The sequence below is a fragment of the Falco biarmicus genome, chromosome W (genome assembly GCF_023638135.1).
Source record: "Falco biarmicus isolate bFalBia1 chromosome W, bFalBia1.pri, whole genome shotgun sequence".
NCBI lineage: Eukaryota > Metazoa > Chordata > Aves > Falconiformes > Falconidae > Falco > Falco biarmicus.
In genome coordinates this window covers 20,292,539-20,308,848 of record NC_079310.1, presented here as the reverse complement: position 1 = coordinate 20,308,848, position 16,310 = coordinate 20,292,539, and the positions used below count along the sequence as shown (strand labels likewise).

General features: G+C 39.7%; 1 protein-coding gene across 3 annotated transcripts in view; it reads right to left on the bottom strand.

The window, feature by feature from the left end:
* LOC130141966 (E3 ubiquitin-protein ligase UHRF2-like) overlaps positions 1–16,310 on the bottom strand; it is a 169,498-nt gene that overhangs the window by 16,689 nt on the left and 136,499 nt on the right. For all 3 annotated transcript variants that reach the window (XM_056323324.1, XM_056323325.1, XM_056323326.1), the window contains 2 exons: positions 3,867–3,973; positions 1,164–1,326 (listed from right to left, as the gene is read on the bottom strand). In XM_056323324.1, coding sequence (XP_056179299.1) covers positions 1,164–1,326; positions 3,867–3,973 — 270 coding nt within the window. The remainder of the gene's footprint in view (positions 1–1,163; positions 1,327–3,866; positions 3,974–16,310) is intronic.

Below are 16,310 nucleotides of genomic sequence, written 5' to 3'. Positions count from 1 at the left end.
TGGTACTTGCATTGGTGAGCACTTGAGGTGGCTGGACTTAGGGTTCTTGCCTTTGGAGAGGGTTGGGGAGCATTCCTCACATCCTGGATCTTGGTTCCTGGCAAGCAGCAAACTTCCCTTGACTTTATATCAGGCTGGCTGATGGGAATGCCTCTGTGCCTCTCAGCAGAGTCACCCACTACTAGCACTCGCCACTTCCTTTTGCAGCTTTTAGTATGTGCTGCTGGTGTGGTTTCTCCCTGTGAATCCTGCTCATTGGTTTTGTCTGCTGCCAAGAGTTTGTATCTGTTGCTGGTTGGTACATATGAGGAAATGGGGACAGAGATGATATCCTGCTGCCATGAGTCACCAGAGAACATGGTGCCTCCTTCTCCAAGGTGCTGTCTGTCTGCTGTTGAAATTCTTTGGTAGTCTTTGGAGGTCATGGCCATGGGGCCCTAATATTTTTTGCAAAGTCTTGAATATACTCAATTTATTGTTCCCCCTCCCTTATACAGCACAGCCTGCTAGACTTCCTCCTGCAGCTCCTACACCTGTTGCCTGAGTGACTCCACCAGAGTAAACCTTGCACAGGTGGAGCTTGCACCCTCCTCCACCCAGGAGTGTGGGGTGCAGTCTTTGCAGCCCTCAACCTGGACAGTAACTACCCTGGTAGGAAGCTTTGTCTGCGTGGCTGTCTTCACTCATTTCAGGCTAGCCTGGGTAGGTAGCTGATTCCTGTTTGCTGCAGCCCTTGCCTGTTCTCTACCACTATGATTCAAACAATCTCAAAGCACTGCCTAATAAGCCCTTCTAATTCCCTGGAGACCTCAAGCTGCTGGGTAGGCTTGCACAGCCATCAGCTAGCTGGGGTAACCATCCAAGCTGCAGCTTAAGCCTGTGGGTGAGCAGAGCAGGAAGCAGCCTGATAACTGGCAGAGTATGCGGCCCTTCCCACACATAAATCCATGTGAACTGCCATGCAATCAGACAATGCCACGATTGAAATGCAATACTTCCATTTCATTTCACTACAGAACAAGGTAGGCTAAACTGTCCTCATGGTAACAAAAGAATTATTCCTTCAAAAGCAATAATCAAGAGTTTGCTATGTAACACAAAAGACTTAAAAAACACATCTTAAGAAAAATGTAATGCTCTATATACAGTAAAAATCATAATACCTTGTAAATACCATCATATCTGTTGCCTTCCTCTGGGGCATATTTACTGATCCGTCGTCCTTTTGAACTGCGTACTACTCGAACTGGCTTACCAGCTCTCCAATTCTTAGACTCTGCTCCATTTTTATCATCCAATGCAGCATCACAGTTAAGGGCCAATGCCCTGAAAATCACATTAGATATCTTCATAAAATATATTGCTTCATATAACATTATATTGAGAATCAGTGTGACAAAATCAAATTTTTTTGCCTTATACGATTATGTTTACTAAGCAGAAGAATTTGCAGTGAATTATTCAGTAGACTGCAATACCAATAGAAGAACTGAGATCAACTCTACCATGTGTGAGAATAGGTATCGGAATACAATATATTTAGTTCCAAATGTTGACAATGAAAATTCAGCTAATATAAATAAAAGAAACCAATCCCTTCAGGTTTAATATTTTTTAATTTTTAAAAACAATTATTTCTCAAGTAACATGGAAGGATTTTTAAAAGTTGTAACAATGGAAAATTATCTGACTATTCCACATTAGTGAATATTTTTAGGATTTTAAAGTGTGCATGAATTGAGAAACATTATGAAAAAGTAACATGGAAAAAAGTCCATAGCAACTATCCAAAAATATATCTGTAGCAAATATTACTCTTCTTAGTCCATTAGCTACCTAAGTTTAAGAGTTACATGCCATGAACTAATTCAGAGACAAGTAAACCATAATGTTCTTTTCTATGTACTTTGATCTAGAAGAGTATAGATGGATCATCAAAGAATCAGAAAAGAATAAATATCAGTAAACACCACAAAAATATTCTTCCTTGTTTAGTTGCAGCATCTCCCACATCACACGTTAGCTTTAAGAATGGATAAGAATAAGAAGTTATATGCATGAGGGGGGGGGAAGTATTGTTTTTGTCAGGAAGTTAAAATCTTTACGGATGAATCTTTATCCTTCCAAAAGTAACACAGGGGAATAAATCTCATGGAGAGAGCTGGCATTTCTTAGAGGAAAACTATAATGAAGAGGAACATAAACAACAGTATTTATATAGTTTAAATTTAGCTATTTGGATCTCCATGCAATTGATGAGCAGAAGTAGGCTCCAGCTTGCTCTCTCTCCTGAAGCATTCACTTTTATCCACTATTTATATAGGCATCCTATTCTAGACACTTGGAGTAAGATAGTATGAATCCCTCCCTGACTAAACAGTTTGAACATAAAATATTTTTATAGCCATACATTGATTTGAGTGTGGATGAACAAAAGTCTCTGGAATCAGGTTCAAACCCAACCATGGACCACAAAAGAAACAATGGCCCTCGGAAAAATATGGCAAAATTTACAGCCTGTGATATACAGAAAAGTAAGGAAAGGTGAAGTAATTCAGGTTTTAAAAATATTTCTTTTGCACAGGCAAAATAAGAAAACATTCTGGACAAACAAAAAAATTTTGATTCTATTACATGCAACCATACTGTCTGCCTTCAATCATCACAAGGGTTAAGAACATTAGATCCAAAGCACAGACTACCACCAGCCAATCAAAATGGATAACTGGTAGCACCACTTTATACTCCATGCACCTCAACTACTACAAAGCAACCAGACACAACACACTTTGCCAATGGCTTTCACAACCATTTGCTGAGAGCAGAGGAACAACAAGACTAAGGAGCCTAGGTTTTATTCCAGGTTCCAATAAAAAGTTTGCTTTATGATTAAAAGCCATTATAAACCTGCTGCCCAAATCTATTTTTTGTCTCACTCCTTTCCATGCTCTTGTTTCTGTTACATCTCCTCCTCTGTCAGTATCCCAGTCAGGCTTTTCTTCTTTCTCCTCCAAGTACCAACACAGAGCCTGAAAGAATGCCTCCCCACTCAATTTTGGTGCTTGACAGAAGCACAGTGCATCCAATGTCAGATCTGATAGAGAAAGTCCTAGTTGAACTTAGTACCCCATAGCCAGTGCACAGTTAGTTGCTTCATGCAGATGGTATACATATAGAAATGTAAAGGTATTAAGAATTCCTAGAGTTTAGGCAGGCTATTTATAGAACATAAATATACTTTAAGCAAATGTCTAATTTATTTTTTCAAACCTTTTTTTTTCTTCATTCAATTGTTTTTGCCTACAATTTGACAAAAAAATAGGCCAACTATTATCAGGGACATCAAAACACACAAGGCAAAGTAATAGTAATTCCTTGTTCTTCATACAAAATATGAAGGCACTAAAGGCTATCAAAAATATGTGAGATTTCTTTTACTATGGGCAAATGAATGGTTCTTCACACCTAACTTTCATAAATTCTTAAACAGTTTAAGATGAATCTTTATAAGAACAATCTGAGGCAAACACCCAGCACAGAAAATTTCAGTTTAAGAGGTTTAAGTTTGGCAAACTTATCAACTGAAAACCAAATCTTCTCATAAGAAGTGTTGGACAATTTCAAATAGATATATAGCCACCAGCTGAACCTGTAATACAGCAATATATTTTCATCAGTTACAAATAATTCTTTAAATCAACATAACACTATGTTTGACAAAATGCCTCTAAACAGCAGGAGGCACCACTGTTTACAGTAGCAAAAGATGCATAAGAGGGAACAAATTTTGCAAAATATAATTTTTAAATTAAAGGAACAAAACTCAACTCTGGATTTTTTTTTTTAATTTAGTCTTAAAACCTTACCTGTTCATGTGTGTTAATGTTTGATCAAATGTATGTTCTCCAATTCTTTTATTTCCAGAAAGATCTCTACCTCCACTCCCAGTATAAGTAAATTCATCTCCTCGGTCCTGTGTAAGAAGAATATTCTCCATTTTAGCATTCCATATTGAATCATCTTAACTGAAAACCTGCTCCTTCATTGATTCTATTTATTCAAACAAGAACAATTGTCTAAGGCAAAAAAAACATGTGCTCATTTTTAACATCATTCTCCTTTCAGAATAAGCAGACAGCAAAAAGTTATGGGTTCACATGCAACATATTAATCAGAAAGTGATTATAAAAAAATACATCTGCTTTAAAAAATTATTTGAACTCCTCAAGCATTGCTTTTAGTCACACAAATACTTCTGATAGAGGGAATTAATTCTAGCTAGTGTTTACTCATTCTCTAGCTTCATAGCTTACAAGAAAATCCCATTTGGAAAATATGTAATGCATCACTCAGAGGCCTCACTTCTGCTTGTTCATGGGACAGCACTAATATGGCAAAGCACTTTGTACTTAAGTACAAGACAATGTATTGGGTCTGGCTGAGCCCCATAGCAGCCCTCATAGTGCTGTGCTTGTATTGGTAGCTAGAAAGGTGGTGATAACACACTGGTGTTTTGGCTACTGCTGAGCAGTGCTCCCACAGCATCAAGGCTGTCTCTCCAAACTTCCTGCCCCGCCAGTAGGCTGGGGGTGGGCAAGATCTTGGGAGGGGACAGAGCCAGGAAAGCTGACCCAAAATGACCAAAGGGATATTCCATGCCATATGATGTCTGCTCAGATATAAAAGCTAAGAGAAAGGAGGAGGAAGGCAGGGGGCATTCGTTATTTACAATGTTTGTCTTCTGGAGCAGCCGCTACATGTACTGAAGCCCTGCCTCCCAGGAAGTGGCCGAACATTGACTGCTGATGGGAAGCAGAGAATAACACCTTTTGTTTCCCTTTGCTTCTGCGCATGTGACTTCTGCTATTGTGTCATTAAACTGCCTTTATCTTGACCCACAAGTTTTTTCATCTTATTTTCCCCCTGCCCTGTTCTGCTGAGGAAAGGAGTGATAGAGTAGCTTGGTGGGCACCTGGCATCCAGCCAAGGTCAACCCACCACAGACAAGTACTTCAATAACACTATACTTATTTACTGTCAAGTAAAAACATTCAGGAAAAAAAACCAAAGAAAAAGTAGGTGGTTTTGGTTCTTTTTGCACTTGCAGAGGTCGTCCCCACCTTGATTTCAGTTGTTCTGAACTGCTAAGAGCTTAGAAGGCTCATTCAGATGCAAATGTTATGAACTGATACAATTCTGTAATAGTCTATATATATGATGAATTACATGAAATTGAATGAAGGTTGATTAAACGTTCCTTTAAAACAAATTTTTAAAATAATGAAAATATACATAGTGCTTAAGTGAAGCCACAATTATTATTTTATCTTTAACCTATCACAAATTCACAATACTCATAACAAATCCAAATATTTTAGAAAAGACACAAATATATTTATAATAATGTCTCTCTTTTAAAATGCAAATCTTTTACAAAGTATGAAGATATAAATGAATACTTAGCAAATTAGTAATTTTCATATGAAGTTTCAGAGCAAAAAAACTAAACATAGTGGTATGCAGTAGTAAAATTCAGTCAATTTCTAACCACTATTAAATATTTGACATCAGCATGGAACCAATACCAACCCACTGCAAGATTATTAACAGAAATTTTATGACGAGCAATAAAAGAACAAGCAAAGTGTCACAACAGAGAAATGTTGGTTGTACAGGGCCATGAAGTAATTACTGAAATGCTGTTTACTTTAAACTGTGTAGAAAAACCTTAATAAATAAAGCAACAGATCTAATAGAGTATTTCTCTTTCCTTTTTACTTAGATACAACAAAAAGAAAACACTAGAAAGTAAAAAATGTGGGTTGGAAAAAATACCGAAAATATACTATTTAAGGAAATTATAGCAATCAGAAACTGGGAGGTATTTTTATCTCTTTTACAGACTTGTCTAAACAAGTATTGGAATAGCATATTTAAAAGGACGCTAAAAAAATGGGATGGAAAAAAAGCAAAGAAATTAACAAGACTGGAGAAACTCAGAAGAGATAAAGGGTATAGTCTGCTTAGTTCAGCAAAAAATATTATGTACATTCATGATGGTACCTTCATGAATAATGAATACAAAATTATTTTTTATCTAACAGACAAACATAAATCACAGAATGGTCAGGGTTGGAAGGGACCTCTGGAGATCACCTAGTCCACCCCCCTGCTAAAGTAGGTTCACCTAGAGCAGGTTGCACAGGATCGCGTCCAGGTAGGTTTTGAATGTCTCCAGAGAAGGAGACTCCACAACCTCTCTGGGCAGCCTGTTCCAGTGCTGTGTCACCCTCAAGGTAAAGAAGTTATTCCTCATTTCAGAAGGAGCTTCCTGCGTTTCAGTTTGTGCCCATTGCCTCTTGTCCTGTCACTGGGCACCACTGAAAAGAGCCTGGCCCCATCCTCTTGGTACTTGCCCTTAAGATATCTGTAGACATTGATAAGATCCCCTCTCAGTCTTCTCTTCTCCAGATTGAACAAAGCCCAGTTCTCTCAGCCTTTCCTCATAAGGGAGATGTTCCAGTCCCCTAATCATATTCATAGCCCTCCCCTGGACCTTCTCCAATTTCCTGTCTCTCTTGAACTGGGAAGTCCAGAACTGGACACAGTACTCCAGGTGCAGCCCCACCAGGGCAGAGTAGAAGGGGACGATAACCTCTCTTGACCTGCTGGCCACACTCCTCCTAATGCACCCCAGGATCCCATTGGCCTTCTGGGCCACAAGGGCACACTGCTGGCTCATGGTCAACTTGCTGTCCACCATAACTCCCAGGTCCTTCTCTGTGGCAATGCATTTGGAAGAAAAGGGACATGTGGCCTATCAAAACTCACTCTTGCTTTAGCAGCTTGATATGAATAAAAGCTTTGTCTGCTCAGCAAGGCCGTGAGGTTGTGAGAAAGACACCAAGAACAAAGAAAACAGGATCTTTGGCAATTAAGCAGGCAGAAAAACAGGAGCTGAGTTGGGAGCTGATAACCACAGGAATGTCAATAATTTTAAAGATGGGACTAACTGCTTGTATGCTTTTAACCAGTTAGTATCTGTATAGCAGCATTTGAACAGTGTATGTAACCAATAGAATTAAGGTGTGACGTGTGTACAAATATGAAAATTGTATATAAGCTTGCAGAAATTTAAGTAAAATGTCTTCAACTAGGATCATATTGATATGTCGTTGAGTCCATTATTTCACTCCTGCACTTCTCCAAAGACCTGCCCCCCAGAAGGTCAACCCCTAGCCTGTACTGGTGCATGAGTTTGTTACTCCCTAGGTGCAGGACCCTACACTTGCCTTTGTTGAACTTCATTAGGTTCCTCCCTGCCCAACTGTCTAGCCCGTCCAGCTCTTGCTGAATGGCAGCACAGCCTTCTGGTGAATCAGTTACTCCTCCCAGTTTTATATCATCAGCAAACTTGCTGAAGGTACACTTTGTCCCTTCATCTAGGTCACTGATGAAGTAGTTGAACAGGACTGGACCCAGCACTGACCCCTGGAGAACACCGCTAGCTATGGGCCTCCAGCTAGACTGTGCCATTGATCACAACCCTCTGAGTTCTGCCATTCAGCCAGATCTCAGTCCACCTTACTGTCCACTCATCTAACCCACACTTCCTGAGCTTACCTATGAGGATGTTGTGGGAGACAGCATCTAAAGCCTTGTTCAAGTCCAGGTAGAACACTTCCACTGCTCTCTCTTCATCTACCCAGACAGTTATTCCATCATTGAAGGCTATCCGGTTGGCCAGGCATGATTTCCCCTTGGTGAATCCATATTAACTAATCCCAATAAACTTCCTCCACATGCTTCGAGATGACCTCCAGGATAAGCTCTTCCATCACCTTTCCAGGGTGTAGTTTCCTAGGTCCTCCTTTTTTCCCTTTTTGAAGATTGGAGTGACTTTTCTCCAGTCCTCAGGCACCTCTCCTGTTCTCCATGACCTTTCCATTTCCATGGGAAATGGAATTCTGAAACTTATGAAGCTATCAAAGTAAAATTAGATGACTCTGGAAGATATTCTTTAGTCAAAGATGGGTTTTAGCCATTTGGCTTAACAAAGAGATAAGATAGATATAAGGCCTCAGCATACATACTTACTTGTCCTATATTCCTTCAGTGTTCTACACATGAATGGGAAAAATGCTATTGATTAGGGGCAGACTGGAAATCCAGAAGAAGGAATGAGAGGGAAAAATGGAACCGTATCTTTTTAGCAGAATTACAGCTCTAAGCACTTTCACCTTAGCAATCTCAATGGGGGTAGGGGATGGAGATCCATGCAGTAGCAAAGATGCAAGGGTTGTTGATACATTAAAAAACATGGAAGTGCCTGGGAAGAGTCACAGGAATTAGGGCTTCTCCCCCCAAAAAGATGGCAGGATCAATAGCCCAACTGAAGTGCATCTGCACCAATGCACACAGCATGGGCAACAAACAGGAGGAGCTGGAAGCCATTGTGTAGATGGAAAACTATGGTGTAAATGCAATCAGGAAACATGGTGGGATGACTCACACAACTGGAGTGTTGCAGTGGATGTCTATAAACTCATTGGAAGGGACAGGCAAAGAAGGAGAGACGATGGGGTAGCCCTGTATGTTAGGGAGTGTTTTGACTGTCTAGACCTTGATGATGGTGACGAAAAAGTCGAATGTTTATGGGTAAGAATCAGGGGAAAGGCCAACAAGGCATATATCACGGTGGGAGTGTGTTATAGACCATCCAACCAGGATGAAGAGGCAGATTAAATAGTCTATAAGCAGCTGGGTGAAGACTCATGATTGCTAGCCCTTGTTGTCATGGGGGACTTCAACTTACAAGATATCTGCTGGAAATACAACACAACAGAGAGGAAACAGTCTAGGAGGTTCCTGGAGTGTGTGGAAGATAACTTCCTGACACAGCTAGTGAGTGAACCGACTAGGGAAGGAGCTCCACTGGATGTTTTTGTGAACAGAGAAGGACTTGTGGGTGATGTGATGGTTGGAGGTTGTCTTGGGCATAGCAATCACAAAAGAATAGTTTTCAGTTCTTGGAGAAGTGGATTAGCAGAACTGCCACCTTGGACTTCTGGAGGGCAGACTTTGGCCTGTTTAGAGGCATGGTTCACAGAGTTCTTTGGGAGGCAGTCCTAAAGGGCAAAGGAGTCCAGGAAGGCTGGAAATTCTTCAAGAAGGAAATTTTAAAGGTGCAGGGGCAGGTTTTCCCTATTTTCTGAAAGACAAGCCAGTGGCGAAGAAGATAAGCCTGGCTGAACAGAGAGCTTTTGCTGGAACTGCAGGGAGAAAATTAAAAGGGCCAAAGACAAACTAGTACTTGATGTAGCTACTGCTGTAAAAAACCAGTAAAAAATGTTTCTATAAATACATTAACAACAAAAGGAGGGCTAAGGAGAATCTCCATCCTTTATTGGATGTGGGAGGAAATATGAGGGTTGGCCAGGGCCTGCCGATCATTGCTCAGGGACTGGGGACTGGCTGGGCATCGGTCAGTGGGTGGTGAGCAGTTGTACTGTGCATCACTTGTTTTCCTTTCTCCCTTTTCCTTTGGATTTTATCCTTTTCCCAACCTTTCCATTTTAACTGTTATTGGTATTATTATTTTTATTGTTTTTGTTCTTTCTTTTTTATTCTGTTTAAATTATTAAAATTGTTCTTATCTCAACCCTCGAGTTTTACATTTCTTTCTGATTCTCCTCCCCACCCCTCTGGGTGGGGGGGAGCGAGCAAGGCTGCGTGGTGCTTGGTTGCTGGATGGGGTTAAACCAGGACAACACATTCTTATGTTTCCTTTCTTCCTTCCTCCTAACTTTTCCCCAATTTTTCTACCTTAAAATAGGTAATTTTATCCTAATTCTTTTCTGCTTTCCAAATCTTGATTTTGCTTCCTTGTACCAATATTTTCTGTCAGCAGCTAACAAGACTTTTTGGTATTCTCTCTTCTCTTAATGTTTTGCGTCTTTCATCCTCTTTCCTTAAATTGTTTCCATAAAATTATTTCTTAACTGTCCCGTTTGTAAAGTACATTGTTTTAGATCATATGAGCTTTTGCTCTGCTGTAGTAGGTTTACATGCAAGGTTTTGGTAGTGGGGAGCTACAGAGGTGGCTTCTGTGAGAAGATGCCAGAAGCTTCCCCCATGTCCAATGGAGCCAATTCCAGCCAGCTCCAAGATGGACCCATCGCTGTCCAAGGCCAAGCTAATCAGCAACAGGGGTAGAGCCTCTGTGATAGCATATTAAGAAGGGGAAAACAAATAATCTATGCCAGCAGAAGACAGAAGTGAGACTATGTGAGAGCAACAACTCTGCAGAATCTAAGGTCAGTGAAGAAGGAGGAGGAAAAGGTGCTCCAGGAGCCAGGGCAGAGAGTCCTCTGCAGCTCATGGTGAAGACCATGGTGAGGCAGGCTGTCCCCCTGAAGCCCATGGAGGTCCACAGTGGAGCAGATATCTACCTGCAACCCATAGAGGACCCCATGGCAGAGTAGGTGGATGCCCAAAGGAGGCTGTGACTCATGGGAAGCCTGCACTGAAGAAGGTTTGCTGGAAAGACTTGTGGACCCACAGGGGACCCATGCTGGAGCAGTGTGTGAAGGGCTCACATTGGAGAAGTTCATGGAGAACTGTCTCCTGTGGGAGGGACCCCATGCTGGAGCAAGGGAAGAGTGTGAGGTGGAAGGAGCAGCAGAGACAATGTGTGATGAACTGACTGTAACCCCTATTCCCCGTTGCCCTGCACTGCTTGGGGGGAGGAAGTAGAGAAATTGAGAATTAAATTAAGCCCAGGAAGAAGGGAGGGGGTGGGGGGAAGGTGTTTTTTATCTGATTTGAATGGTAATAAATTAATTTCCCCAGGTCGAGTCTGTTTTGCCTGTGATGATAATTGCTGAATGATCTCCCTGCCCTTATCTCGACCCACAAGCCTTTTGTTATATTTTCTCTCTCATGTCTGGTTGAGGAGCAGAGTGATAGAGCTGATAGAGCAGCTTTGGTAGGCACCTGGCATTCAGCTAGGGTCAAACCACCACATCTGCATAAATTTTCTTATTATCTCAGTAGAAGCACCAACTTTGGAGATATTAGAGCTGTGGGTACATTTTTCATAGGAGTGCCTCAACAAGCTACTCAGCCTCAGAGAATGACAGACACAAAATAAGTTTACATTAAAACATATTTCTCTGTTGCAATGTTGGTTCCTCTGTTGTATATCTGGTTTTGAATCTAACAAACAAGTAATGAAGAATCAAAGAAAATTACTTCAAATTCCACCAATGTCCTCAAGCATAGCATTCCTATTAGTTAGGCTCAACTTTGAAGTCATGCAGCAGTTCACAAGGATATTAGCTACTACAACTCATGTGAATTTAGGCTATCTGAAGATGGTGCCAAATCTATTTTTTTTCCATTTATTATTTATCTTCTGTAGTATGCTCAGATTTCAACATCTTTAACATTTTGATTAATGATCTGGATAATGAACTGGGAGGAGTGGCTGATACTCCAGAAGGTTGTGCTGCCTTCCAGACAAACCTTGAAGACTGGAGAAATGGGCTGATAGGACAACAAAGGGAAGTGCAAAGTCCTGCACCTGGGGAAGAACAACCCCATGCACCAGTATATGCTGGGAGCTGCCCAGCTGGAAAGGAGCTTTGAGAAAAGGACCTGGGGGTCCTGGTGGACACCAAGTTGAACATGAGCCAGAAATGTGCCCTTGAGGCAATGAAAGTGTAGTGAACCTGACTGGAAGACCACTGTACATCTAGGAGTTAGTGCTCCACGTAACAGTTAAATTGAATAGTCCCAGCCCCATGCTGTGCTGTATGTACAGCATGGCCTTCAGGCCTGTATTGTGCTGCACAAATCCCTTGGATACAGGATAAACTCAGCCAGCTCATTGTAACAGAGGAACCAACATGCAGGTCCTACTTGGTACTTACTAGTAATAACACAATCTCCGTGGTCTTGCCTTTATCTAACAGTGCAGCAAGAAGTTCTCATGAGAATGTAGTTTCTGTTTTAACAGTAAAAATCATGGAGTTGTTTCCTCATAAGAAAATCCTTTAATAGCTTGAATGACCAAAATTGGAGGATCTCTGCTATGGACAGTGTCTGTATGGTATATGTGTTGATCGGAGGTCCGTTCGATGCTACGCTGTTTGGGGTTCCCAATGATGACAAATGGCCAAAGGAGGAATGTGAAATAATCCAAGGAACTGATAAAGCTAACAGAATACAGACAGAACACAGACACAGTGACCCTGAAGAGTCTATGTTGTGAAACTAGGGTAAGAAAAACATTTGCAGACCCACTAATTGCTGAGATAAACTAACTGAAAGTAACCTATCCTCATTATAATATAATTATAATAGTAAAAGTAACTCCCCTTGAAGCAGAAATTTTAAAAAGGTAGTCCCCTCCAACCTCTGGAGCATGCATATAATATTATGTATGCACATATAAAATTATGCATGCATATATAATATTATGTAAAGAGTTATAGCAAATCATATTGTACAATGACTAACTTCCCTGTTTGTTGAACTGTATATAAACCTCCTAAAACCAAGAATAGGTGTGCTAGCTTTGTGGATTTACCACCTAGCACCCACCTCTGTGCAGACATGAAATAAACAAATAACTCTGTGTGAATTAGCTTTTTGTACACTGGGTGAAGAACCCTGATTTTGGGACAACACCAGCATCTAAAGAGACATTATCTATGCTATTGTCTCTATTATGAAAGGACTGGAGCATTTCTCCTATGAAGAAAGGCTGAGAGAGCTCGGACTGTTCAGCCTAGAGAAGAGAAGGCTCAGGGGGAATCTCATCAATGTATATAAATACCTGAAGGGAGGGTAGAAAGAAGAAAGAGCCAGGTTCTTTTCAGTGATGTTCAGTGACAGGACAAGAGGCAATGGACACAAACCGAAACAACAGGTTTTCTCTGAACATACGAAGAAACTTTTTTACTGTGAGGGTGACTGAGCCCTGGAACAGGTTGCTCAGGGAGGTTGTGAAAACCTCTCTTTTGAGCATATTCAAAAGCTACCTGGACATGGTCCTGGGCAACCAGATCCAGGTCACCCTGCTTGAGCAGGGGAGTTGGACCAGATAACCTCCAGAGGTCCCTTCCAACCTCAACCATTCCGTGATTCTATGACTTGTTTAGTCTCATATAGACACGAAAACCTGTATCTGTCAATATATAAGATATTATATGATTAAAGGTTAAGATTTTCTTTAGTATCACAAAAACAAAATAAAAGTCTTTTAAAAAAAAGAAGCTATTAAATCCATGACAAGTTTTAAATATAAGACTCTTGTTTGGAAGAATAAAATACAGTTTTTCAGCCTGTGAAAGTGATCTCCAACACAATGCAAGTACAGGCAAGGAGACAATGTGGGATTTGAAGATAAGGAGACAGGGAGAGATTTCACAAAATGATACAGGAAAGAATTTTTTTTTGTTTTAGCATTTTGTACAAACTGAAAGGTAACGACAGTATGGAACAATATGTAAAGGAAGGTGGAGAGGAGGCTATTGCAGAACAGAAAATAACAGTCTGCCTAAGAACCTGAAATACCAGTAACAAGAAAGTATATTTAAAAATACCATATAACAAAATAATATCAAATATGCCCTTAATATGATAGGTGGGAAGAAGAAACAGATAACAAATGTGAATATATGGGAAGATGCTTGCTAGCTATTCCCATAGTAGAGAGATCACTCAAAATGTCTCACATTGGAACACTAGTTCCAAACTAATAGGTGCCAACTCAGCATGGCAATTAAGAGATGTTGGAACCATGACAGTATCTATGAAAATGGATAGCAAGTGTGAGGTTTTCAGCTCCCTAATCATTTTAGGTGACTCACACTAGACAGATTGTTAGTGGAATGACTGTAATGAGTTTCTGATGTTGTATCCTCAGGAATATAAACAGAAATTAGAACATCTCAAAGGACCTGCACCCTTAGCAAGAGTCATCAGGGCATACTTCAAGACATTTATGTGATACAGCATTTCCTTGGCACCTAGCATATCAGTAAATTCTCACACTTAATCCAGATGATGTAGGTATCTAGCTAGCATAGATACAGATCATATATACCATTTTGACTATCAGTTTACCCCAGCTTTTGGATATAACAAGTGTTCACTCAAATCTGAAGCTCTTATTGACACTTAATTTGTATCTAAAATGATTTCAATGTCTTGGCAATGTATCTTTGGCACTGGTGGAACTGATCTAGCATTTTCATTAAAGAATAAACATTAAGCAATGGTTCAGAGGTTCTGGATCTTCATCATAAGATCCAGACAAATCTAGAGATCTAAATATTATTAATGCTGTAACTGTACAATTTCAAGGAAGTAGAACACAACCATACTGACACCTTGGAAATGATTACCCAAACACAAGATTGATGTGGGTACAGACTATCCAAAATGGACAGTGGACTGTTTCATAAAGCAGGTTATTAATAACACATTCTAGGTACTAGATTTGATTAACCTAGATTAAGCAAAGAATCCAAGCAACCAGTATATTAGCTTGGAGTCACTAGAACTATCCTATAAAATATATATGCAGAAGAATGGCTGCAGAAGCATGGCTTTAGAATCTCTGAAGATCTGCACAATCCAGGCCTGGTATTAGAATAGGCCTGTAATCAGAATTGTGCTGAAGTTGTTGTGCTGAAGTTAACAAGAAGGTAGCCTTGAGCTATTCTTGAATCCTGAGACCAAGTAATTATGTTGTGCCAACAGGCTGTGGCTGTAACAAGCTACAGCTGCTGGGAAAGCAGGTGCAAGGCCAAGAAAGATAGGGACCAGTATGGGAAAACAGGGAGTAACAAACTACAAGGCTGAAGCACAGCAACACAATTAGCTATATGGATAGAATGCTTATTTTAGTCATGATAATTAGGGGTGTGAGAACCGCGCGTGTTTAGAGACTACTAACCAATTATATTTCTGCTTTACGAATATGCATGTGTATCGGTTCTATATAAATAGTGTTAGAAGCTAATAAAGTTGAGCAAGATGCATAACTCATATTGAGCGTCTTCTTGACTCCAGCGATGCCTTCTTCCAGCATATATATAGAGATATTTATATAGCCTCAGAATCTTCTGCAAGAGTATGTGAGTGATCACGCAGATACTATTCTCCAAGACACTCTAAACCTCCATGTTGAGGCACCATATGACTCTGTATGCAAAACCCACTTACAGAAGAAACAAACTTTGTTAATCTGAACAATCCTGAATGAAAATTAACATCTTAATAACACTATCTCAATCGAGCTGAAGTATGGATCTCAAAATTTATACACAAAGTAAACACGATTTTTGACCCCAACTCAAAAACAGTGACAACAACTAGGATATCATTTTTGCCACTCAGATAAAAAGTAAAATATCTTCAGCCACTTCATTTGATGAATAAATTATTTAAAATAATTTAACCATGGAGTTTGTGATCATATATTTCACAGTAGCTCAGAGTAACTAATATCTGGGATACAAATGTTTATCCATTCTGAAAAAAATCTTACTTTCAAATTCACAAAATAATTATTACTATTTCTCAGCTAAAATGACCATTTTAGTTATTAAATATCAACAACAGGACCACCAGAAGATTTGCAGTTTTAACAAAATCAATACTAAATCTAAGCACTATAGTTCATGCATTTTAAATCAGGTAATAGAAGTAATTCAAGTCCTTGTCACTAAAATCCTAGGTTAAACATTCACAAGAGATATATTAACATATAAAAATTTTGATGTATGTAAGAAAATTTTACATATGAAGCTAATTTTTATTTGGCCTAATGTTCATTTTGCAAAGTACAACCTTATTCCTTTTCAGTTTTGAGGTGCAATCCTGTATTGAGGCAAGTTGTTATTACCAAGCATTCCAAACCCTCAGATGAGCAAATCCCTCACAAGTCTATGTTTTCAGGATCATGAGCTTCCAAATGTGAATCATAACAAAGACAAAACCTGAAAGTCAAACAGTGAATTCTATTTCCTGCAGTATATTTTTGAAACTACTCTTACCCCAATGATAAACTGTTCATCCAGAGCCAAAAAGAGAACATTAAAGAAGTAGCATGTTGGCAGTGAGTATAAAAAGTTTGAAAGAGATTATAAAATACAGTAAAATGTTATCCAAAATGTATTTATTTCATAGAATTATCAAATTATTTAGGTTAGAAGGGACTTCTCAAGATCTCTGAGTCCAACTCTCACTCAAAACAGATCCAGTTAGAACAGGTTACTCAGGGCTTTCTCCAGTCA